This window comes from Passer domesticus, chromosome 4 (assembly GCF_036417665.1).
Source record: "Passer domesticus isolate bPasDom1 chromosome 4, bPasDom1.hap1, whole genome shotgun sequence".
Taxonomy (NCBI): domain Eukaryota; kingdom Metazoa; phylum Chordata; class Aves; order Passeriformes; family Passeridae; genus Passer; species Passer domesticus.
Genome location: NC_087477.1, coordinates 17,514,683 through 17,539,659, shown reverse-complemented (window position 1 = coordinate 17,539,659; position 24,977 = coordinate 17,514,683). Strand labels below are relative to the sequence as shown.

The 24,977-nt window shown below is 40.0% G+C and overlaps 1 protein-coding gene across 1 annotated transcript in view; it reads left to right on the top strand.

Moving 5' to 3' along the window:
• IL21 (interleukin 21) overlaps nucleotides 1-20,109 on the top strand; it is a 28,782-nt gene extending 8,673 nt beyond the window's left edge. The window contains exons 2-5 of the mRNA XM_064416438.1: nucleotides 12,775-12,810; nucleotides 16,148-16,285; nucleotides 16,719-16,808; nucleotides 16,909-20,109. Coding sequence (XP_064272508.1) covers nucleotides 12,775-12,810; nucleotides 16,148-16,285; nucleotides 16,719-16,808; nucleotides 16,909-16,944 — 300 coding nt within the window. The 3' untranslated portion in view covers nucleotides 16,945-20,109. The remainder of the gene's footprint in view (nucleotides 1-12,774; nucleotides 12,811-16,147; nucleotides 16,286-16,718; nucleotides 16,809-16,908) is intronic.
• The last annotated feature ends 4,868 nt before the right edge of the window (nucleotides 20,110-24,977 follow it).

Below are 24,977 nucleotides of genomic sequence, written 5' to 3'. Positions count from 1 at the left end.
TGCATACAGGAAGCTGAACAAAAAGGAAATAGACAATATTAGTTTTCATGTACATATTTTCACCTCTGCAGAGATCAGACCAACATATTTTCACAGATCAAGGTGATCCTTCAGATGTGCCCGTTAAGTTCCCTATGGATAAAAAAAAGCACTTCCTGTTTTTAAAGATTGAGCCTTTTTCATCTAAACCACCATTACCTCACTCCCACCAAAGGATGGAAGCCATGGTCCATAAGGGTAGCAAAAGTCAGATTTACATCCCATTCACTGCTATCATCTGTACTGCAATATTAAGGGTTAGGTGCTTGTGTAATGCCAAAGAACAATACCTCACATGTTCAAATGTACACAATGGAAAGGGCAATAGACAATATATCCATTTACTTGGGGACATAGACTACAAAATCCCAATTTTTTTTACTTAATAAGGTAAGGAAGTCTTTCCTCAATTTCAGTAAAAGGAAGGTGTTTAATACTCTGCTCTGCAGAGGTGGAAGCCCTTCCAGACTCTTAGTTTAGCTCCTCACTTCAGGCACAGAACCACATACCCTCTTTCAAGATACTTAGATAGGAGAAGGAGTCAGTGAACTCCTTCCCAATGGGAGATGCAAACAACTATGCATGAGCAACAAATTAACAATGAGAAACTGTGGACTTTGTCCCTGCCAGAAAAGAATTAATGTGATTTAATGTAACCAGAGAATTCATAATCAAAGCAGTTTTATCACTGTGAGTGTCCCAGTTCCTGCAAGGATGGAGTTGCCTTTCTTCACAGCAGTGTCATTGGAGCTGTTTGGATTTGTGACTAAAATACACTCACAAACACACCGGTACTTTGTCTGAACAATTCTTGCACAGCACCAAGGCTCTCTCCAGAAGGCAATTTGTTGCACACTTAATTTTGGTCATAGTATTAAAGACTAATTTTTCAGTCTCTCCAATAAACCTTTAGTGGGTTTGAATCACGCTATTTGGTCCCTAAGTTTTTCAGGGGCTGTTTATGAAATGTGTCACTGATTTTTTGCTGAAATTATTGCAACAAAAGATTGTAACTGATAGGTTTGTTCTCAAATTCTTTTTAAGATTATCTTTCAGTGAATCAATACAGGAAGGAGATCATTGCTTGGGGCATTTTGGTGGATGTAGGAGAATTCCTTGAAATGTAGTGGACAGCAGGCTAAACAGTGAGTCGGTGCAGCTGCTGGGAAGGTCAGGAATAGCAGTGCTGTCCCGGGGGGTAGGGAGCACTGCATCATACAACATCCAGCCCCAAGGACCTGCCTTCCCAAGGCCCTCTGTGTGCATGCACTTATTTGACTTCAACTCCACAGAAATCATTAACTTGTCTCTCGAGAAAGCCCAAGAAGACCTCATGTTCCCAAAAGTGAAGGTCCTTTGTGCAGCAGATATTTTTCCTTCTGCTTTCTGTGCCGCCTCAGGAAATAAGCACTTGTGCTTTGAACACCTCCCTCTTTTCCGATAAAACAGTTTCCCTTAGCTCTAAGATACTTGTCACTCTCAGGATGCTAAGTGGAAACACTGTCCTCTGCAACCAAACCCACAGCATACAGACAATTAAATATTGCCTCTCCACAGCACTGGACCGGAGATAATTTTTAAAGCTTTTTTTTTTTACTGCAGCTCTGGTATAAGTCAGCCACAAAGAGAAGGGGTGACAAGAAAGTGAAGCAGCGGAACTCACAGGTGTAGGGACTTTTCACCTTCTATCTCTCAGCAGAATATCTATATTATTATTTTCTGGGGATAAGTGTACTCAGAGCTGCTGACACTATTCACAAGTCCACTAGAGAGCAGCTATGCCTCACACTCAGTGAGGTTCTGTTTTAATTAGTTTCTCTGACATTTATTGCACTTCACTCAAATGACTAATCAGCCCTGGGAAGCTTTCTCAGTACTAGACTGAGAGGCAACAGGGGTGTGGATTCAGCTGCTCTGATTTATACACAGATATGTGAATGCCCACCCTGGCACTGAGCTGCTCTTGTTCATGCACAGTTATTCTTGAAAAAGTCTTGGCTCACAGGAGAAGAAAAGTCAATCAACAACCTGGAGGTGCAAGTTCCCTTAAATCTCTTCAGTAAGGAATATGCAGATTTCTTGGAAGAAGTCTAGGGCAAGAGGCAGCTAAAGGGACTCATTCCAGCCAATAGATAAAACGGGAACAGAAAAATAGCTAAATAAGGCTCTTTTACCTCATTTTCACTAGGTGCAATAAAGTGCTGTGTAGGTCTAAAGAACTAATAAGGCACAGCAGTCCAAAGCAACCCATATTAGGCCATTTTCCACTAACTTATGGAAGATTTTAATCACTGAAGAATGATTTACACTAATGAGAAGACAATGTATTGTATGAAATCCAACTTTATACAGAGAAGACAATTTAAGGTACAAATTACTGGCTTCTCCTGACCATCCTCTCAGCTTTAATAAAAACATTTTCTTTCTTTAAACATCAAGGAGCAGTGTAAAGACAGTTTGAATTCCAAAAGTTTCACTACTTGTTTTTTTGTCAGAGAAAAAGGAAACTACTACCTGTCTGAACAGCTGGCAAATCCACATTCCCTAGCCTGGAAGTTAATGAAAATTGTCCTGGCCCTGTTAGAAGCAGACAAAAATTATTAAGGCAGAAGTTCTTTTACCTTTAACCTACATTATACCTGCCCCTTATGAACTGCCTTCAAGTGCCTGGGTCTTTCTACTTTGGCATGCTGGCTTACTGACCTCCTTTTTTCATATCAGATCACTTCACCCTCCTGCATCAAGTACAAAGGACAAGAACCAACTTCAGGTTTTTTATACCGAAGGTCTGGTTTTACTTGTGTCATTTTCCTTTGTCCAACATCTTCTGGAATACTGGTTACTCACTGTATATAACCCTGGCACTGTTTGTCACCTGTGAAAAAAACAAAAATTTTTCAGAGCATGCGTTCTGAATTATAAAAATCTAAGAAAGCACAGAGAATGACTGTAAATGTTAGACTGATCACCTAAACAAGGGAGAGCATTTTTAATTTGGCAGAAACCATATGAAGTGGCATAAAACACACTGCAACTATTGAGATGAGCAAGAAAAAAAAATATCTCACTGCAGGTTGGACATTCTGCTTTAAACAATGAAGAAAGGTCTATTTCCCAGATTTTAAAACTATTTCAGATAAAACTTCATCATTAAATATAATTAATGGAAAATTGAAATGATCATATGAAAGCATCCCCACAGAACATTTTTATATTTCTAGTTATTTATTAGCTTTGACATAAATTGCCCAAACTTAATAAAATAAATCAGGATACGATGAACAGAGCTAAGAGGGAAAGTTTGTGCACTGAACTAGGTCTAGCAATAAAGGAGAAAACAATGCAGCTCAGACAACGAGTAAGGAGAGCTTCCATGGTACATGGTTATATCAGAGGGTAGAACTGCTTCATCTCTGCTCAATTTAAATGCTATTTAAAGTGAACGGCGACATTTCTCTCAGCGTGGTCAAATCAGTGCTGGAGAGGGCAATGGCAAGGAAAAGAGACCCCAAAAAATCCTCAGGGTCTGTTGCTTCTCTGCCACACTCTGCATTTTTCACAGCACGTTCTTTAACCTCTCCCTGCAGTTCCAGCACAAACAGTGTTTGAAAGCGGATCAGCCTCCTTTGACCTCCGGGTATTGTTTTGGAAATTACATCTTTGTCTCCTTTTTTCTGCAGTTTCTGAGATTCTCGTGAGTTTTCCTGTTCTCAGGTTAAATGTTTCCACTTCCCTTCACATTTTTGCCCTTTGTGCAGCTGTGTCAAGTACAAACATTCTGCAGCCTTTGGAGTGCCATCGGCATCTCTTCTGACTTTTCAGCTGTGCCCTCAGCATAGGGGTTCAAACCTGCACAAGGGGAGATTTAAGAGATGCAACTATCCTGGAAGGGTTACCTACCAAGTAGAAGAGGCATTGACAGGGTTTTTCCATGGGTTGAATAACAAAGTAGTTGTGTAATCCTTATGGTAATCAGAAGAGGAGGATCCAGGAGTGGAAACTGAGCTATATGGGAAGGAATGATGAATCCTATGATACTGCTTCTGGGTAAAATTTGGGTGCTTCAAAAGAAAGCTAATCCTTGGTTATTTGCCTATCTGCATATCTTGCAGTGATAATGGGAAAAAATGTGATTTTCAAAAGCCACCATTGTTCTGGGCTAGGATCTTCATTGACTCCTCGTTTGCCTCTTGGTTTCCCACAAGAAATCAGAGAAACAGCACTGTCCTGTTCAAGGAACATGCATCAATGGTAAAGTCTGCAAGAAGCTCATAGGTAACAGGCAAGAAAAATGTCCTTGAACAGAAGAGTAATTTTAGAAACCAGTTTTACTATTTTCTTGTATATTCATTGACAGATGCAGACATCATATTTACTGTCTGAGATTTATGAAAACACAAGCAGGACAAGGCACCTCAATTTTCCAGTCAAAGGTACAATGTTAGAGTAACACTTTTAATTTTTTTTCCTTGAAAAGGAACAACTCTCCAGGATGGACCAATGAGACAGTAACGAGGAATTAAAATCTATGGTCTTCTATTGATGTTTTGATATGGAAATTACTGAAAATTATTAAGATGAACCGTGCTATCATCCCTCTGAAATAGCTAAGTGGGTGATCACACTTTCAATCTTTATTCACAAAGAATGCTTTGACTATGTTTTCAGACAGATTTTGGTACTCCCACAAACACACCGAGTAGTTTTTTTCCACACAAACAGTAATTTCACTTACATTTCAGCAAGACACTTTGTTTTATTAACTTGAATGTTATTTTTCTTTTCCTTTGTTTTCTATCCAGAGGTCTTTGCTCATTTTTAAGTCATTCCCATAGGTTCATTTAGAGTGAATGGTGAAATGCCTCTGGGAACTTGCCTGGCAGAGGCAAAACTGTTGTTGGTGCAAACTCAAAGTTTGGGCACAGTCAATGCAGTCACTGCTGCCAGCAGTGAAGGGAATGGGATTTGCCAATATTAGAGGTTCAGGTGTTCTGTATTGCTGCAGCTCAGCTTTCTGGGGAGTTACAGGATGGGAGGCACTCACCAGAGCAGAAGGGAAGAGAGTGAGGGGAGGAGTCATACAGGTGGATCCATAGCTCTCCTGGCTCCAGTTAAGTGATGATTCTGTCATCCTGAGAATCAATTCACTGATTGCCGTGTGGAACTCAACTACAGAAGGAAAAACACTCAACTGATCAACTGTCCCATTATGTTCTGTTGTGATTGCTACCACTTCTGCTGCAGCTCCCTCTCTCTGTCCTACTTTTAGATTCTTTAGTCTTGGATTTAAAAAAAAATATTTATTTAGACCACCCTTTCAGACTAGAAGAGATACTGCTGGTTACCTTAAATGGTACCAGTACCATAGTTTATTCTAAATTATCTTATTAAGCTGTTTGGGGATTTTAAAACCAAATTCTCAGGTGGAAGATTTTATTTTAAAATGCCTCTGTCATTTCCCACAGTTACTTACTCTATTTGTCTTCACACTTCAGAAAATGCTTTCCTCTCACATCTGGCTCTCTGTGTTTAATTTAAAATTTCCTTCCTAAACTTTAATCATAACCAAGAATATCTTGACTTGTCTCGCTTTTTGAGGTCAAAAATGCTCACAATGCATCTTAAAAAATTTCCATTACTGTTTCTACTGAATGCAAGGAAAATATATTGACTTCATTAAAACAAAAAGAATAAAATTGAACCAGAGATAATTTTCATAAATTAGATGTACAGATTTCACAGCTCAGAAACAAGGATGTCGAATGTGTCCAGCCTATACAGCCTCCTACACAGAAACCACAAGGTTTCAACGACAAGTCAGTGAAACCACAGCGTTCAGCTTTTTATCCAAGACAAGCTCTACCCAACGGGTGCTGCTGCCTTGGTGTGCTGACTGCTCACACAATAGTTTTTCCAAGGTTCGCTTAAGGTGCTGACCTGTGAAGAGAAATGAAACTCATTATGCAAACAACTCTGCTATATAGCTTCTCAAATCTGTATGTGTGTGCACATAACAGATAAATCTGCAGGCACAGGCACACATCCCTGAGTTAGATACGGCTACTTACAGATGAAGACAGAGACATCTGGAAAAAAATTAAAAAACAAGACTGTTTTTACAATGTTACTAGCTTATCTGTTAAGGATAGCACAAGCTAGTCACCTCAGCATTCTTCAACCTCCTGTAAACGTTAAACAGCAGATCTATTTATGAAGTTAAAAGTCATAACTAAGTGCATTTCATTACCAGAGCAATTAATGTATGAGAAACAGAAGAGTATTCCCATTTAAGAGAGTTCTAGACTAGTATAGCTACTTCTGCATCAGGGCTTTTATTGATACAACCACCTGAAAAGTAACGACAAATCCTGCCTGAACAATACCATCATACCTCCAAGAGTCCTAAAGGTAGGCAAGAGTGCAGAGTTAGGATTCCCCTAAACACTCTTCTATAAAATAATTCTGCCAGAATCCTGAAATACTGTCTGCACTGGCACCAAATTGCTGTTCCTGGAACAATGCTGCTCAGTGGGAGCCACTGGCCCCTCAGCATCATGTGCTAAGGAGGCACTGGTTGCATAGGAGATCACAGTTGTGTTCAACAGTAAAGCCAGCAGAAGGCGAGTTTCAGGCTTCTGGCAACTCATTTCTATTTGCAAATTTGTTAGGTGTGCTAAGGAGAAAATAGGGTTGACAGTCAAGTGATTGCAATTAAAACAAAGCTAAACAAACAGGCTCTCAAGGCCTTTGCAAGAGGGATTTCACTGTATTGACCCAAGGCCCTGATAACAGAGGCTCATCAGATTGTGACAAACTGTGACAGAGAGTAGCAGTGACCTGAAGTAGGAATTTCTTTAAATGGCTTTGCTACTGAAGAAAGCACCTGCATTTGTACTCCCTGAGAACTGCAGACGTGGCTTCTGCCTCAGCCTTCCCTTCAGCTACACAGTGTGACACCAAAGCCTCCCCTCTGCTGCAGGGGCTGAAGCACACATCGGGTGGCTGACCCAGTGGTCTGCAGCACACACAGCACAGCGGTGGTGCTCAGGGCAAGCTGAGGAGCTGGTGTGCAAGCAAAGACTTGGAGTCACTCCAAAGGGAGGCAGACCGCATCCTCCAGTGCAATGTCACACTGCTTCTCTGTCCTCACTGCTTGCTGTGCCAGTGGTGCCCCAGCAACATGAGATGTGACACCGTCCCTGGGAAGACACAAAAGAAAAGGCAGGAGAGCAATGTGACTGAGTTCATAGGATTTGGAATCAACACTATCATTAAAAATAATTCTATTAGAAACTGAGTATAAACAGTAAACACATATACATAGATGAAAGAGGGTACAATCTGTAGTATTTTGGCAGTACCTGAAAACCAGAAAGCAGAACCAGTCAGAAATAAGTGGCATTCAGTCATCTGCTTCTACCAATAATAACAATAATTAAAAGGAGAAAATTGCAGTTTATGTTGAAGATAACTTTATGTAAAAATTATTATAAAGGCCAAATCAAATCAGATCTGCTGGAGGAGGCAAAAGGGGCCACAGCCCCTCAGTGGCTGTGCCCTGTGTTTATCTTTAGACTGTGTAAGAAGGAACAACTGCACTGCTGTGGAAATCCCACACCAGCTCAGAAGCTTCACCAAACCCTGGGAGTGACTTCCAAAAGAATCTGTAACATCAAACCATGAATTCTGTTATCAAACTTCAAACTTTGGTATCATGCTGATCACCATGCAAGGCACATCAAGACATAGGGAGCCCCAGCTCCCAATGTACCAGACTGTGCACCACACACACCTTGAACCTGTAACGGTTCAGTGGTTATTTGTTTTATGCTACTGGTATTGTAACACAGAAGTGAGTCAGTCTCCTCTGACTTTTGCTCCTTCTGTTCATTAACAACAGTAAATGAACAAAGGAAGCATCTTGCATTGTTCCACCCTGCATCCTCCATTCACTGTCCAAAACCTGTGTGTATCTCTTCTGATTTTTCTTTCTCAATATTTGGGATGAACATGATACACGCCGTTGGGTTTCAGCATTACCACATTCCTGCTTTTCACACATAGGCTTGTCTCTTACTGGAATCATTGGGAAATGTGTTGGGAATGTTGGGAAACAGACAACACTCCTGTGGTAGAAAGGTGGTGCTGTGTGCCTTCCTTCACAAGGAGACCTGCAGACCTGCCATACATCAAACCCCTGAGCAGCAGAAGTCCTGGCTGCCACACAGAGCAGAAGCAATGACTTGCCTCAGCCTGTCCCCATCTGTGGCTTTCAGCTGAACAACTCCCTTCTGCCCTCAAAATTTTAAGAGAACTGTGGTAGCCAAACATCCTGTCAGCTGCTGCCTTGTCTTCTGAACGTGGCTGTCCTCTGGTAGTGAGGAAAGATTATGAACACGACCTTAAAGAAGAATGAAGCTCTCTATGAAAGCTTGAACACAGCTCAGGCACAGCTCTAAGCTCTTAGTCACAGAGATCAAACTGCTCAAGCCTTATGCAGGAGGTTTTAGCTGAGATGTGAAAGGAACTGCATGATATGGCTTACTGCAGTGGCAGAAGATCCCACTTGGTCACACAGTGAGGCTTCTTCCATCCTACGTACAGGGAAAGATCCCACCTTCCAGGAGGTGGGAGGCTGCTCCCACCACTAAAGGAGACTTAAAAGGATGTGCCCACAAGAGGACAGTTCTGAATATCTGGCTCTGTGCAGAGTGGGTCTAAGCTTGTCTCAGGCTCTAGGTGTTGACAGGATGTTTCCTTAGTACAGTTTGTCATTAGTAGTTGTTAAGGACATAAATACATCAAATTATGTGCCTAAAAAGCATTACTGGCTTGACCTAGGGGCAGGATAGGAAAGAAATAGGCTACAAGTTAGTCCTGGAGGAACTATAGAGATTATAGAGAATGTAAATGATTTTAGATTGCTGCCTATTAATATTTTAGTGTCTGTCTCAACATTCAGAATTATATTTACTCTGATTTTTTATAGCAAATACAAGTTAATAATAGATTTTTTCCCAGGTTAGGTTTTCTCTTTACAAAGCAAAGTTAAAAGACCAAAGAATTATACCAAAGCTTATAATAGGAAAATAAGATTACAAGAGGTCTTGCAAAGCTGTCAGGAATATTTTAAAGACTAGTTTTTCTAAATCTGTTTCACAGGAATCTTCTTCCTAGTCTTCCATTTTCCAGCATAACTCTCTCCCCTTGTCTCCTAAAATCCCCCAAGTCATGGATAGTACACACATGAAATTTCACAAACCTAAGTTATAAAAATTCTTTGAAAGCAGCCCTGTATATTACAGACTTTTTTGGCTGAACCATAGCAATGACTAAGCCATGGGAAAAGCCTCCATTCAGTTCTCCTGTAAAGGAAAATGTGGGTGGGGGAACCGGGCTTTCAGGGTCGAAGTCATGCAGCTCTTGGGTGGCACCATCGCGAAGAGGAAAGAGGAGGACTCGGCCCGGCGGGGCTGGGCCGGGAGGTTTCTCACATTTCCTCTTTCCAGCCATCCCTGTGCGGCCGGGCCGGCGACAGGGTGAGAGAGGCTGTCATTGTTTGACTCAGCGTGTTCCTAAGCCACAAGAGAGCAGTGACGTATGTAAAAAACTTGCTGCTCACTCTTATCTGATAAGAGGGATATCAAGGAGTTTTCTCCACTGCCTAGACAATAGAGGAAGTCCTCCTTTGTCCCTGCATTTCACTTTCTCTGTCAGCATGGCTTCCTTGATGCAGTTCTTGTGGCCTTACAGCCTCTAACACAAAACAGAAGACTATACAGCAGCTTTAGAGATCTGATATGCAAATACAAGTTACCACATTGTCAAATGCCTGTTTAACTTCCCATTTACTCCACCAGCTTTAAAACTGATCTCAGATATAACTGATTTAATCTGGAGTAGCTCAGAAGAGCCTGCCATGATTTTGGTGGAGATCTGCCTCTGCCCCTTTAAGCCCCGTGCTTCTGAAAACACAAGGAGAGTTACACTGTGCATTAACTTCATGTTTTAAGTGGTTCTGAAGGTGTCTGGACCAGCACAAACCTACACGGATCTCTTTGCATGAAACACTGCCAAGCACCACAAGATGTCACAGTTAACAGAGTCCTGTTACACATCCAAGTGGGAAGTTTCCAACCTATCAACCAAATAAAGATGTATAAACGGCTGATAGTGCTACCATGACCACCTATTGTAGCTGGTCTCAAGAGAATCCCAGAAGAATCCACAGCTGAAATACTGACAAAAGATGTAAAAGCAAACATTAGCACCAGCCTGTTTCTTTACTATGAACACTTCCAATAGTAAATCAAAAAGTGGATTGAGGATAAATGAACGTTCATCCATTTTACCAGGCAACAACCTAGGTAAAGGTTATGGTAAAGAGGAGCAGAACCAAATCCCTCTTTGTGTAAAGAACACCACCATTGGAAATAATCTCTTTGTGTTCTCAGCAGCCTCAGGGAGGTGTTAGACAAAAAACAAAACAAACCAAAAAAAAAAAAAAAACCACAACAAAAAAAATCCTGCTTCCCAGGAATGGGATGGAGGGAGAGAAGAAAAAAAGAAGTATTGGTCACCATGTGGTTTCTCAAACCAAAGATGCTGTTGATTTCCTTTAATGAGTCCTAGCTATAAATTAACAGACATTTCAAATAAAACCTAATGAGATCCTCTGTACTTCACAATGCAGCTGTGTTGCTTATCTAAAATTATTTTAAGATGCTTCCATGGGGGGGGAAATCATCACACTACCTTTTCTTCAAGAAATAAAATTTCAGACTATGTGGTAGAAGAAAGTATTTTTTTCTTACTTGTTTCAGTTCTCATTTTTCAGAATTTCTCTTCTATTGGGTGTTAGTAGCTACCCCTTTCACCAGGACAGAGTCTGTGTGTGCATGCATGAGACTCTGAGTGCAGTTGTGTATTTACACATACACCTATAAAATTTATTCCTTTAGGCTATTCCTTTTCTGAATGGTGAAAAGCTACTTAAGCACATAAACAGCACAGAGTAAGTAATTATTTGTACACAGAAAAGAAACATGCCAGAGCATGTCAGATAGAGCTCTCACCAGCTCAAACACTCATTTTTAAATGAGCAATGAACAAGTGACCAAGCCTGACAGCCCAGACTCACCCACCAGACAGATTTATACAGGGACATTTTATACCATGTCAGAATATTGCACAGCTTGCCAGACATCCAACTGCAGTCCAAACTCTTTGTAGATTATGTAAAGCATCCCCAAAGCCATCTGGAATCCTCAGATTTTCAGAGGAAAAGATGTAATTTGACAGACACATGATCATCTTTTTATTCATCATAGGTGAAGGTGCCCATGTGACTTTAACTCTCTACTAACATCACATAGGAACCCTTCAACGCTATTGATAGTAATTAAATAATGATAACACATAAAAGTAATTTAAAGCTGGTTTCCCCCTCTTTGTGATGAAATATCAAGATCGGTGATTTTAAAATTAACTGACTCCTAGAGCTGGACAGTAAGTCCCTAGTGCCTGCACAGACTTTTGTTTGGACTTCATACTTTCCTCTGCATTCCCAAGGAAATTCTCAGCTGCTGAAGGATGTAACTGAATGTGTTTAGGTGCCACAAGCATTGAATCACTGCCACAAGCAATAGCGTCCCTTGGGACTGACACACCAGGATTTAGTCCCTGCTCTTCCAGTGCTGCTCCCCTCTTGGTAATGGACGTGCTCCAGGGATTCATCTCTCCCAGGACAAGGTATCTCCCTGCAACCTTCACTCCCAATGGACATGCCCTCCACAATCTGTTCATGTATCTGCTACTGGTTCCAAGCAAATATAAAGTAAATTTCAGCTGGTTTAAATGCTAAGATGAGCTTTTACTCACAGCTTTAACACAATCCAAGCTGAGAATGAAAAAGCCACAGTTCATATATGGCAGGAGGATATAGCTGACAAACACTCCTTGGAGCCATAAAGTGAGATAAATTTAAATTTTGAAAGAAGTCCTGTCATGTTGCTTCAGAACAGTATAGAAGAGCTGCAGATGGATGGAAGAGATTCATGGCTGCAGGACACAGGAAAAAAATGCAGAATCTTTGTTTACCTAGGCCTATGGTTTCTAAGTACCAACTTTTTAGTGCGTTCATTTCTTGACTCAAAGTGAAAATGGGAATTCACCCTTTTCTCTTTTTTCCTGCCCAATGTGCAGATGGGGCACATTTTCTTTCACCCCATCAATCCCTGCCCCCCCACGCACAAGCCTGCATACATGCACCTAGCCAGTGGAAAAGAAAAAAGGGTTACTCATTAATCCACTCTACAAAGCTTTCCAAACTGAAATGGGTGGGTTCTCCATCTCCAGCAGGGAGCAATATATAGGTAGGTGCAGAGCTTACCTGAGCACAGCTCAAACTGGAGTGGTACACTTGAACAGCACAACTTTGCTCCTGGCACATTTTAAAACAGAACTCATCAGGATGAAGAGGATGATTATTTTCTGCATGCTTTTCTTCTGCTCCACTATGATGCTGACTGCAGCTTCACCCAGAACAGTAAAATACAAACAGATTTTAAAGAGAATTGGAGTCTTAAAAAGACTGGTGAAAGATAAGGTAAGTGATAGCATTTGTCATAATATTGAAATTACTTTCAAGCATTGTATATTGCTTAGTATAGATCTTATGAGGGACATCACTTTCAAATGTTAAAACTTTTCTAACTTAGATTTGTTTTATTTTAGGATGCTGAATTGCTGCATACACCAGAAAACTTTGTGGTGAGGCTGCTTTAACATTTTTTTCATAATTATATAATATTGATTTTGTGCTGGTTTATTCCATTGACAAATGGATAATGTCTTCTTCTTCACATCTCTGACATAGTACTCTTAATGCAAGCTAGACTGAATAAGAAAATACTTTCTAAAAGTTCCTTTTCTGGATATTTAATAGCAGAAGTGTTTATGTTTTGGCATCACAATTACTATTTTGCTATTTTATGTGTATCATAACCCACCAATAGATCCAGAGTTGCACAAATTCCATTTTATTAAGAACCAGTGCTAAGAATAAGGATTCATACACGACCCAGACGAGCAGCAGTGCTTTTGAGGATGCAGGTATTTGGAGTGGAAGTGCCTCTAGCTCCCATGAGCTCCAGCTTGGCTGAGCTGCCCCCCTTGCCTCCCACTGCAGCCAAATGGCAAGAGTGGCACTGCAAAACCATGTCAACGAGTGCCTCCTCTCATGTGCAGTCACACTGCTCTCTCTGAGACTATTTGTGCAGGGACTGTGCTACCAACAGAAAGAAAAACTGCACTTGCGAATATTCTCTTCAGATTATAACCAGTTAAAAATGCAAGAGCAGCTCCCTGTGAACTCCTTTTTAATGCAGATATGTATTTATACATTATTTAGTGCTGATATTTTGCATCTTCCAAGGTTCAGATCTTCTTATATACAATGAGTCACCAAGTCTATGCACTCTCAAAAGTGGTAGGATGCAGGATGTACTGTGAATTTAAATGCTAATCATAGTAAAATCACGTCTTAAAAACTTGGAGGGTAAATGCATGCTACTTTGATAATCCCTGAACATGCAACTGAGGTGTGTAGAGCAACCTGTGGCTACCTAATATTATACTTGTGTTATCAACTGTCTTTAAGTTTTTGAGCCCTATTTTGTAGCACAAACAATTTTAATGACATGTAAAAGCCATCACTATGCACTACTATGCCATAAAAGCTGTAGACATTCTTAAAAATTTATCTACTCAGGATTCTAAACTCCCTTGCAAGCAGCTACAAGAAGAAAGGAAAAAAACTCACCTCATTTCACACAGGTTTTGGTTAGCCTCTTCCTAGGCTTTACAGCTCGGTACATGCTTAACTTGCCAAAAATTATACAGAAGCATGACGAAACCAGATGCATTCCTTTGAATTGCTAGAAACAGCTTCAGTGCACAAACTCATTGCTGGGCTTTTTCCACTAAAACTCTTTCTAACTTGTGGTGTCAAAGTGAAAAGGAGGAGATTATTTGCTGTCATTTTAATCCAGCGTTTGCCACTGCTTCTGAAACTAAGCAGAGACAACTAGTGACTAATTGCTTAATGAGGTTGTTGGGGTTTTTGTCTTAAAAAAAAGTCATGCTCACCTCAGGAAGGAAAACAACAGCTCACTTGCAGCATAGAGCTTTACTGTCTGATTCTGGGAGGTCGTAAGTGCCTCCTCTGAATACTAGAGAAGACAGAGAATTCACATATTTATAAAGTATTGATATGGGTTCAGCTTCTGATGCAAAACATAAAAAAACATTAGTGTGCTAATAGTAATTATCACTAGCAACCAAATCAACAAACTTTTCATCCTACACGGTGACTAAAATATGTATCACAGTGCTAAACAGCACTCAGTGATTAGGTGCCACCACAGCCTAGTGAAACTCAATTTAATAAAAAGTTGCTCACATAACTGCAATTCAAATATCAAAATATTTGGATTTTTTCTTTTTAGAACCTGCTCATGCCAGATTTGCACTTGGTCTTGAATATTCAATGAGAAAATCACCTAGTATAACATTGAGAATTAGGTGGTTTATCCCGATCCATTTTGGCTTTCTTGAGGTTCTTTTGTGTGGACTGTTAGCCAGTCAATCTCAATATAATTTCCTTGTACTCTCAACAATGAAGTATCCTTTCCTTTGACTAAAGAGAGGTTAGAGGACATCAATTCAAGGGAAAACAGCAATGTTAAAAAGTAAAAAAGCAGTGTTAAGGCTGAGGCAATTCCAGTCTGGAGGGCAAATGAGCTCTCCTGCTGGTGACTGGCAGCTGAAGTGTCACTGAGTGACAAGATGCTGACGTGCCCCTGGATCTGTATCTCACCCCACTGATCACTTATTCCGGAAGCGAGGGCTCTACAGGCTCATCTGTAAAGCTAGTTTGAGTCAGATGCAGAGTGCTGCTGCCAACTGCCACTGATACAAATATTTTACATATTTCTAGCTCCCCTCAGACCATTTCCAGTGGTGTGTGCTCCTTCATGCCTCACCCCCAAAGTGTCAGCCCGTGACAACACGCCGGGCCCCACAATCATTGCGGTGCCCGATCGTTGGCTGCCTCAGCTAAAAGTGACAGCTCAGCAAAACAGAAAAGGCAGCACAGATGAGAAATGCTGGTTTCTCAGCTCAGCACGGATGAGACCAAAATGTTTTCAGTTTCAGCTGGAAAATCAATCTCTTTAAAACACGAGTAGTTTTTTTCCAGTAAGCAAGGCCAGTTACGGTAAGGATGCTTGAAACAAACATAAACGTGTGGCTTTTAAGGAAAATAAAATGTTTTATCTGACCAACACAGAATGTTGCTAGCAAAATTTGCTCAAAGCAACATCCATGAAGGTTGCCTTGTCCTTGCCCAAGCAGCAAACTGCAGTGACATCTCTTAAGGCAGATGAGACTCAGCTTGGGCAGCAGTTGGTATGCCGAGAAGGATGATGGCTTTGGAGCCTTTCTAATATGTGCAATCAGCAGCTTCCTCCTTTGGAAAACAGAAAGCAACTTAAATTTGCTCCAGCAAATATTGCTTTACTTTCTCTGTTGACTGTTAGGTTAGTTTTGGGGATAGTTTCTGTGTCATTTCTGATGCTATCATATAACAGCATTTTAATAGTATTTAATAGTATTCGTCAATTCTAATTATTAACTAGGCATTATTAGAAAGGGCACCAAAATGAGGAAGAATAGGAAGTATATTCCCATACATAGCGCTGACAGATATTTGTAATTTTCAAAAAATAAAATGCTTTAGCAAGTGAAAACCTACTACATGTAACTGATCGACTCTTCAGGATTGTTTTCTTTCAAATGCTGTCATGATTAATAGCCAAGTGGACATTTATTTCATTAGGAAATACTTAAGTAATTATGCAAGAACAGCCAAACTAAGGCTCAATATCACTTGTGTATTTAAAACTAATTAAAAAAAGAAAAGGTATAGCTGAATATTCTCAGTTAATATCCTGGATACTTTTTTCTGCACATGGACCACAATCTAACATTAGCAGGAAAAAGTGCTGCAACATTGGCTTTAAAACAGTTCCTTCTTCTCCTGCCCTAGGAGGGATGCCTGTCCACAGCTGTGACCTGCTTCAAGAATGGCATCCTGAAATTACAACCAGCAAGCAACCAAGATAATGGGGAGTTCACCAAAGCCATTAGAACCGTGCAGAACTTTACCTACAGAAACTCTGGAAAGGTAGGATTTCCTCACAGTGCTCATAATTGTGATCATTGCGCCTTATTTTCTATAGCAGGAGCCCCCTGCAATGGGGGAATTGTAGAAAGCAAATCTGTTAGAAACAGTAATCTGCCTTTCATTAACTTTGGAAATTAAAAAGTCCAAATTTTGAATTTCTGGGAGAAGCATTCCCTGTGACCATAAAATTTTGCATATGTGTATTCGGTAACAACACAATGTGCTGGCAGAAGGACAGAGATCACTGCAAAAAAAGTGAATGAAAGGTGTCATTACTAAATTCCTTCCCTTTTGAAAGAGCTTTTGTCAAAGCTTTTCCAGCTAGAAAAGGCATTGGTTACAACCCTCTTGATTTTTCAGTGAGAAAGCTTGAGGTTTGATTTAGGATTGTGATGCGCTGTTTAGAAGCACCGTGATTCTCTTTATCTTCCAGAACTGTGAGTTGTATGAGAAGACATGTGAATCTTATGAGAAGAAAACCCCCAAAGAATTTTTGAAGGGCTTTGAAAATCTTATGCAAATGGTAAGCAGAGTTCATTCCTCCTGCGTGCTTCTTGACATTTTGCCAACCATTACAGATATCCTTAGTTTACATCCTTACTAACAACGTGTTGTTTTTACAGCTATACAAGAACGAATGTAGGACACACCAGAGCTGAAGGCTACTGAAAATCTATTTTTTAAAGCAGACACTATGTTATGTTTAAGATGTGAAAAATGTAAATACTTCCTAGTGCTATTATGTGTTCTCTGTGTGTGGTAAGTGAAAACTTTCCCCAAAATATTAAGGTGTCTTATTTGGATAAGTATTTGTAAGATGGATCCTATTTTGCAAGTGATTCTAGCCCCACCTTACAGGGAAAATTAAATTCTAATTTCACAAAAAACAGCTCTTGTAAGGGACTTAACTGTCCCCCTTCTGCTAAACTAGAAATACAAGAGATGGTTACTTTCGTACTTTTGCTTTGATCTTAACTGAATCCCATGCAGAAATTTCTACAACTTTTCAAAGAAAATTAACAGAAAAATTTCAGGGGTTTTGAAGCCTCAAAGGAATCTGCTTGGACTGATTTCCTTATTTACAATAATACCACACACAGAGCTTTATTTATAAATTCTTAGACTGCGTGTTAGCTAACTATGGAAAAATGTCCTGCATTTAACTGCCTTCTCAATACTGGAAAAAACATTTACAAATCATACTGTATGGCTGTGATTAACATCTTGAAGCTAATGGCACATTTGCCACAGGATTCAATAGGGAAGAGATGTAACCCACATGCTCTAAGTGGAGATACAGGATTCTGAGGGAGAATCCTGTTTCGGAAAATGGAATTTCATCAACACTGCCCCAGCTTAACATGACAGATACAGCAAAGGCATGAGAGGCTGGTACAACCAGCCACTGCAAAATGTCCAATAAATACAGCAATTGATGATTAGTCAGAGTGAAACAGCTCCAATGCATACTGCTCTTTCTCAGAGGACAACATCTACCCTCATATTAATGTACCATTAACTCTATTCCTTCTCTCTCCTCCTGATAAATTTTTACAGTTTGTTATTTGACATTTTTTCTTTAAAAATCTGTCAAGTTTTTGTTCTATGGAAACCTTACTGTACAGCTCCTGAATACTGAACATTTATGTGGAATTATGGCCAGAGATACCATTGAAATTTTTAAAAATGAAAGCGAGTATCACTTAAAACTAGTTTTGGCAGCTTTATTATATTCTGCTTGCAAGGATTCTGAACTTCTGGGTTCTTCCATTTGGGTTAATTTGCCCAAACAGATATTAACCCCACAGGAGGAAACTGATATTGGAAAAGAGCATAAAGCCTTCCAGTAAAAATTAACATTTTGTCTAATTTTCTCTCTACTTAGTAGAAATGTGGTAGAGAGAGGAAACTGGAAAACTGCATCTAGTGTTAGGATGGAAAATTATAAGCTTAGTTACCTCTAAAAATAATGAGGTAGTATTAAAAATATTTCCATTCCTACCAATGTCGTTGGCCTAAAGGAAAACTAATACAAAAAAGCTTTGCTGCCTCCACATTTTCACTGTCCTGAAATGTGAACCTACTCAAAAATGTACATCAGAAAGAGGAAGGAAGATCCTCAGGGCACAGCAAACCAAGTGAACTCTCCTTGTTTCTGGTGATGGTCATTTTGATTTAGAACATATTTTTCTTCTCCTTTCCTTTTTCTGTTTCAAAACTTGCTTTTCCTTTGTGTGATGTTCTCATACCTCAATGTTTCCACATTACTGTGTCAGAATTAACATTCTAAAAAATATCTACTACTCATATGTAAGTAACCAAAGTACTGAGTTTAAATTATGTTCTTTCTGCACCTTCTATCCCTGTTTTTCTGACTCACCTACCCATGAAGCCCCTTCATCACCAATCGGTGAGCACTATGCAAAGCTGCTACTGCAAGAGATTTTAAAGTCTGGGTAAAATTCCATCGCAGATTTGAATACAAGCAACTGCAAAAACATTGAAGCATGTCCTGCAGTTACAGCGTACCTGCTGATATTTCTACATTTGTGTTTTTATGGAGGGGTTTTAATTGAATGCCTTTATTATTAAGTGCATTTTTATGTGAGTCCTAGGAGGACAACCAATAAACCAGCATTTCTCATGCAGCTCCATGGAATATTTGCATGTGTAGGTTTGTGGAGAAAGAGTTTTATTTTTGTACAAAGTATGTGTTTCTTTATCTGTAAATGTTTTTTCCAGGAACTTGCCAAGTGCATTGAAATCACTGTTCTAAAAGAGCCTGTTAAAACCCTTGTTGTGCACACGAAATGGGATTAGCATGCCCTGACAAACACAACATTGTGTATTACATATTTATTAGCAATCATTACAAAGCATTGAGAAACAACTTGTGTACCTGGGATGGACATTTAATGAATGAGAAGCAATTCCCTAGGAATGTCATAAGCTAACTAGGTACTCCTGCCTACACTGCAGCAATGCCTGGGTTTTGTCCAAGAGGCAGCACGTAATGCATAAGCAATGCACCTACTTCTGCTTAGTGACTTGCTTCATCGTTTTTAACTATGGATTTTATCACACCAAACATAGTGCTAAAGCTTATTTTTTTCTTGTTTTAAACACAATATAGTTGTTTATTAATTGAGGTTATTTCTTGTACCTGCAGAACAAGTTAATTTAAAATGCTCACTTGTAGTATTCAAAAAACTAGTGAGAAACTGCAGCAAATGTAACTTTAGAGGATTAATTGCTGAGAGATCTTGCTGAAAACTGAAATTATTGGACAAGCCAGTCCAGCTACATATGGAGAATATTAATCACAAAATTACAACAGGTGATTTTGGCCAACATCACACCCCTGGGCAGTGTCAGCACAATCATTGTGGGCAACTCTGTGCACTTCAAATATGCACTGATTTACAAGATGTGAGGACTTGAGTTCACTCTTTGATTTGTCAAGAGTGATCAAAGACTGAGTGTATTATTCAGGGTGTGCTATTTGAAGAATAGGATGAATGAAGAACAGTGTTCAAGAAGACATCATCTTGTTCTGCAACAGTGTTCTCAGAAGGAAAAATGAAGATGCTCCAGGAGGAACTTGTGACTTTAGACCAGACACCACAAATCTAAATGTGTACACCCTCTTGACTTTTTTTCTTTTCATGAGATGAACTCTCTTTGTACTAAGTGCACTCTGCAGAAACAATGTGTGTTTCATTTACAGAGTACATAATGTAAGCCATACAAGCTCATTACCTCCCAGGGAGGCTTTACAATATATTTATGATTTTGATCATAAGTGCCCTTTGTAGGCACTTCGAGATGTGTTTTAGCATGGTATATACAATTTTGTATAATATTTACTTTTCCTGAGAGGATTCTTTATTTTTATACCAATTGATTAATCTAATTTAATTATTTATTGCATTTCTGTAAAGGGAATGTTTGTACTAAGGACTATGTGGTCTGATTAATTTATATGCCTGTGATATTAAACAATTTTAGCTACTACCATTTTCTCTTGTTCTTTTCTTCAAGAACATATTTTTGTAGTTAGCAGTGTGAGAACTAATCCTTGTGGGATTTCCAGCCACCTGTTTCACAGACCTGGTCTGGAGTGGGGTAAATTGCTCCTGAGTATTTCTTCATCTCACTGAGTGAGATGAGTCAGACTTGACTAACAGTTAATTCTGGATGAATCCCAGCATACATGATTCCTGCTGTTTTCTTGTGTGCAAAGACAGGAGGGATCCCTCCATCCGGTGGGAAAACCCACAGGGAATAGTTGTCACTACAAAGAGATAACTACAAAATTTCCCTACAGTGTTCTCTGCTTTGTGCTGGTGACCCATGTTGTAATGGGAGCAAAGGTGAAAGAGAACGTTTCCTACTCAAACATCTTTGCCTAAGCTGCTGATCTCCACTGCTGTACTGCCACCTTTTGATGGCAGTTTGGAAATTCAAAGCAGTTCCAGACAGAACCGGCAAGCTGAGTCACTGTCATGACAGTGAGCTTTGAGATACACCACAGACATAACAACTAAGTTCTCCACTTCCCTTTTAGTTTTCCCTTTTCCTCTTCACAGAGCTGAAGGTCACATAGTGTTAGTGTTGTAACATCATGAAGCCCATGTTTAAACACATCCCTTACCACACCAATCAGGCTCTTCAGCAGCTCCTTTCCCTTTGCAAGAGGATGTACAAATGGATGCTGTGTCCATGTGTTCCTTCATTAAGTGTCCAACAACCTACCAGGAGTTCTCCTGCTCTTTTTAGACTCTTTGTAAACAATACTCTTACCTCTTACCATTTTTTGAAGATGACCTTATTATTAAACTTCACTGCCCACTCCTGGTTCTCCATCTTCCTCCCATTCTAATTCTCAACATTTGTTCTCCCAATCCCAGTTCACTTTCTTCCTCCTGTAACACTTCCTCCAGCTTCCTTTCTGTTACCAGGAAATTTTCAGACGTTCAGGTGGTGCAAGGTCATCAGCTGCACAATTCCATTAAAATGGAAAAAGAGTTGAACATAATGCTAGTAGCCCACATAAAGTTTAATTCTTTACCATCCCCAGGAGAATATCCTGACAACAAACAAGTCAGAAAGATTTTCCCTTCTAAGCCAAAGAAGTGAGGGAAGCACTCACAAACCAGCTGTAGGAGGAAATACAGTAGGTTTCATATGAAGCTTATCACAACAAATCAGACAAACACTATGATAAAGCAGCTCTCTCCATTCTTCCTTAAAAAATCCTTAAAAGATGTAGAGACAATGAATGACAAAGGGGTCAAGGCCAGTGCCAGTTGATATGAGGACAAGATCTGCCAGGCATGAAACACAGAAAAGCGTTTGAGCTCGGCACCCCAAATCCAGTGTTTCATCAAACCAATAAGCAACTCCAAGTTTATCACTGCCTTTATGAATGGCTAGGAAATGCACCAGTGTAGAGAGCAGATCATTGCACAAGAGGGCAGCAGGCAGCTGAGAAAGGAAAGGAAATCTTCACTCTGCTCCTTCTCTTCCTGACTCCGCCCAGCTCATAACAAATTAATCTACGAACCCTCAAATGTGGGGAAATACAGTCCAAAAAGGGTACTTAACTAAAAATGCTCCCATTTCTGTGATCTCTTTTACAGGCACATTTCAAATACCACCTACTTGTAATTCCTACTTCTTCCTATATTCTTTCCCAAACACTTTACTCCTCATTCATTTCACTCCTCCCTTCTACTCTCCATCTCTCCTTTCGGGAAACCACTTTAGTTATGCCTGACACTTACAACTTTTGCATTAACACCAGACAGGACAAAGCATTGGAAAAACTTGCCACCTTACTTCAGTGGTACCATTAGAAGAAGCATCACCTGAAAACAAAGATTAAGAAAAAAAAAAAAATTACAGGATCTGTAATTCCTGGGAGATTCACACTTCCCTTCAGCATGGAGCGTTTGGCCCATTTCAAAACTGCTAACCCAGTACCTGCAGATGAACAGTTCCAAGCATTCCTTATGGACTTATTGCCTCTCTCTTTAGGTGCTCCACATCCTGTTAAGACAACTGCTACACTCTACTGCCCCCTTATTTTACTTTTATCAATTCTTTTCATTTCCTGTTTTACACCCTGCAAAGAGCTGAACAAACACCAGGTAACATGTGGAATGCAGCAGGTGCAGCTGGAAGTGGTGGGAAAGGTATAGTACAGATCCCCAAACACCTGAGCTGGCATTAAGAATTTTTTTATGGCACTGAAGAACAGAATACTGGGAACCTACTTCCTCAAGCTCCTTTTCCACCTGTTGCACTGGGCAGGATTGGCTTAAACCATTCCCACTTTTTCCCCCTACCAGTCCCCAACAGTTGCATTTCTGGGGGAAGAGAGTGAGGTGGCAAATTATATTTGCTCTGGGTCAGTTCTCTGACCCAGACACTCCGCCTTTTAAAACATACCCTCATGAAGTGTAACTGTTCTGCATCAGAAGATTTCCCTTAAAAATATGTTGTACAAGGCAAACTCAGAAGCAGACTTGGTTGGGAATTTTTCAGTGCAAGTTCTCCCACTGGAGGATGACAATTTGTTGAAACTGAAACTTTACAACTTTCACTGCAACAGTCTGACAAAAACCTTTTCTGAGGTCCAGGACAGAATTTCTGTTACAAACAAAAGCACATAAACAAGAGCAGAGCAGAATGCAGGTTTTTGGGATAGGAAGTGATTGCTGGAGTTGGGCTCCAAACCCTGTTTTGCTTTATTTGGCTTCTCCATTGGGACACACTCCATCAAGGTGCCAGAGGAGGTGCCTACTCCACAGGCTACTGATGGCTGTGGATCAGTCTTACACTTTGAGTGCTTTTTTATTAAAACAGCGGAGAGTTCTCAACATCATTTCAGAGCGACACAGAGGGAAATAAAGGTCAAAATTGGAAAAGTGACACTTCTGTGAGATGGGGAAATATTTTCTAGCTAGTTCTATGTGGTTCTCATATGATTTGTCTCAGTGTTTGAGGCAATTCTCCGGCAAATTTCCCACTCTGACACATATGCCTTTTTTAGGCTTTAAGAACAACTCAGTGGGCAGCAGAGCAACAAAGGTCAGATGAAGAGCAGCAGAGGTACACAGCAAACAGTAAATTCCTCTGTGGAATGAAAGAAACCGTAGGTTGAAAAGTCACTGGGAGGACAAAGATGGATAGTAATCTCATTTAAAACTTCTCCCTCATTGAAAGTTTCTGTATGAGTACTGATCCATCAATAACCCATTTTGCAATCAAAAGCACCCAGGGTGCTTTCCCAGGCCCCACAGATCTCCTTATTTTCCATCAAGACAAAGCGCCAACACTACAGAGCTCAGTCCAGTGAAACTGCTCTGCACCGACAGTCAGATATCAACAGTCACATGGCTTTGGATAATTCATGCTCAGTTTTTCAGGTAAAGATCAATGATTCATGTCTTAAAAGATATGATAAACATATTTTAAACTCTCTAAGTGTAAGACAGACACATAGTCCTATACATTTTTAGAATACCATTTTCTAATTGTCATTCCAAGTATGATTAAAATTTCAGTTCTGTTGCTCTGTTTTAATGTTGCTTATATAGAAAAAACTATTCTGACAGTGCCCAGCTGTTAATGGTGACCAACTGAAAACTGGCCATGTTGATGGGTTCTAGCACATAACCTTAACAGGAGCCTGTTAGTGATTAGATCTCAGACTTTTGATACCCCAAATCATACGAGAAGTAGCCCACCTTTTTATTATTATTTACACAGATTTTATTTGGTTTAGCTGCTTTGCAACATATACTTCTTCCTTGTTTTGCATTGCATGGCTTTCAATTCCTAGCTTATCATGCAAGACTTAAATGGTGAGAACAGGTTCTCTTCAGTGAAAGCAGAGGGATGTGACCTCAGAGAGAACACAGACTACACCTTGTACCTGATGCACGGCCACAGGCTGGAGGAGGAGGCACCAGCAGACACAGAGGGCCTCACGACAGGTCCTGTGTCACCTCCTGGGGTTTCCTGAGAGCCACGCACCGGCCCAGCCCCGGCAGAAATGGCTTCCTCTGCACAGCTCTCGGCACACTGCTCACAGCACTCAGTGTCCCTGAAAGTATGGAGCAGATAATTTCAGTTTCCATCATTATCAATTTCCAAAGTACCAATTCACCTAATTTAAAAAATACTTTTATTTAAAAAAAAAAAAAAAACAAAAAACATTAATCACAGGGAAAGCTTACAAACAACAAAGCTCTTTTACAAGAAATCCTTCAGAGAACATGACTAATGCACCTGTACTTTTTAAATATAATAAAACATTGAGTCAAGGCCAACTCATACTCTTACTCTGATATTTTTTCTTTTGTTGTTTTGTCCTTACAAACTTTCAATCATTTTCTGTATGGAAAAAAACATCAACTTAGTTTCTGAACACAAGTAAAAGTCCTTTCACTTCTACTTAGAATTCAGGATTCTCACAAGTGCTGCAGTGCAAGAGGCCCCACACAATCCTTTTATCTATAGTAGCAAAGGAAATGTTTTTCACTTTCAGGGCACTACATAGTAGGTCTGGAGTTTTCCCAAATACAATGATCTTGAACTTGCTGTTTGTTGGTTTGGTTTTTTCCTGTCTCTGCTTCTACTGATTTGCAGAGATGTCCAGTCACACACAGATTCAAAATTAATA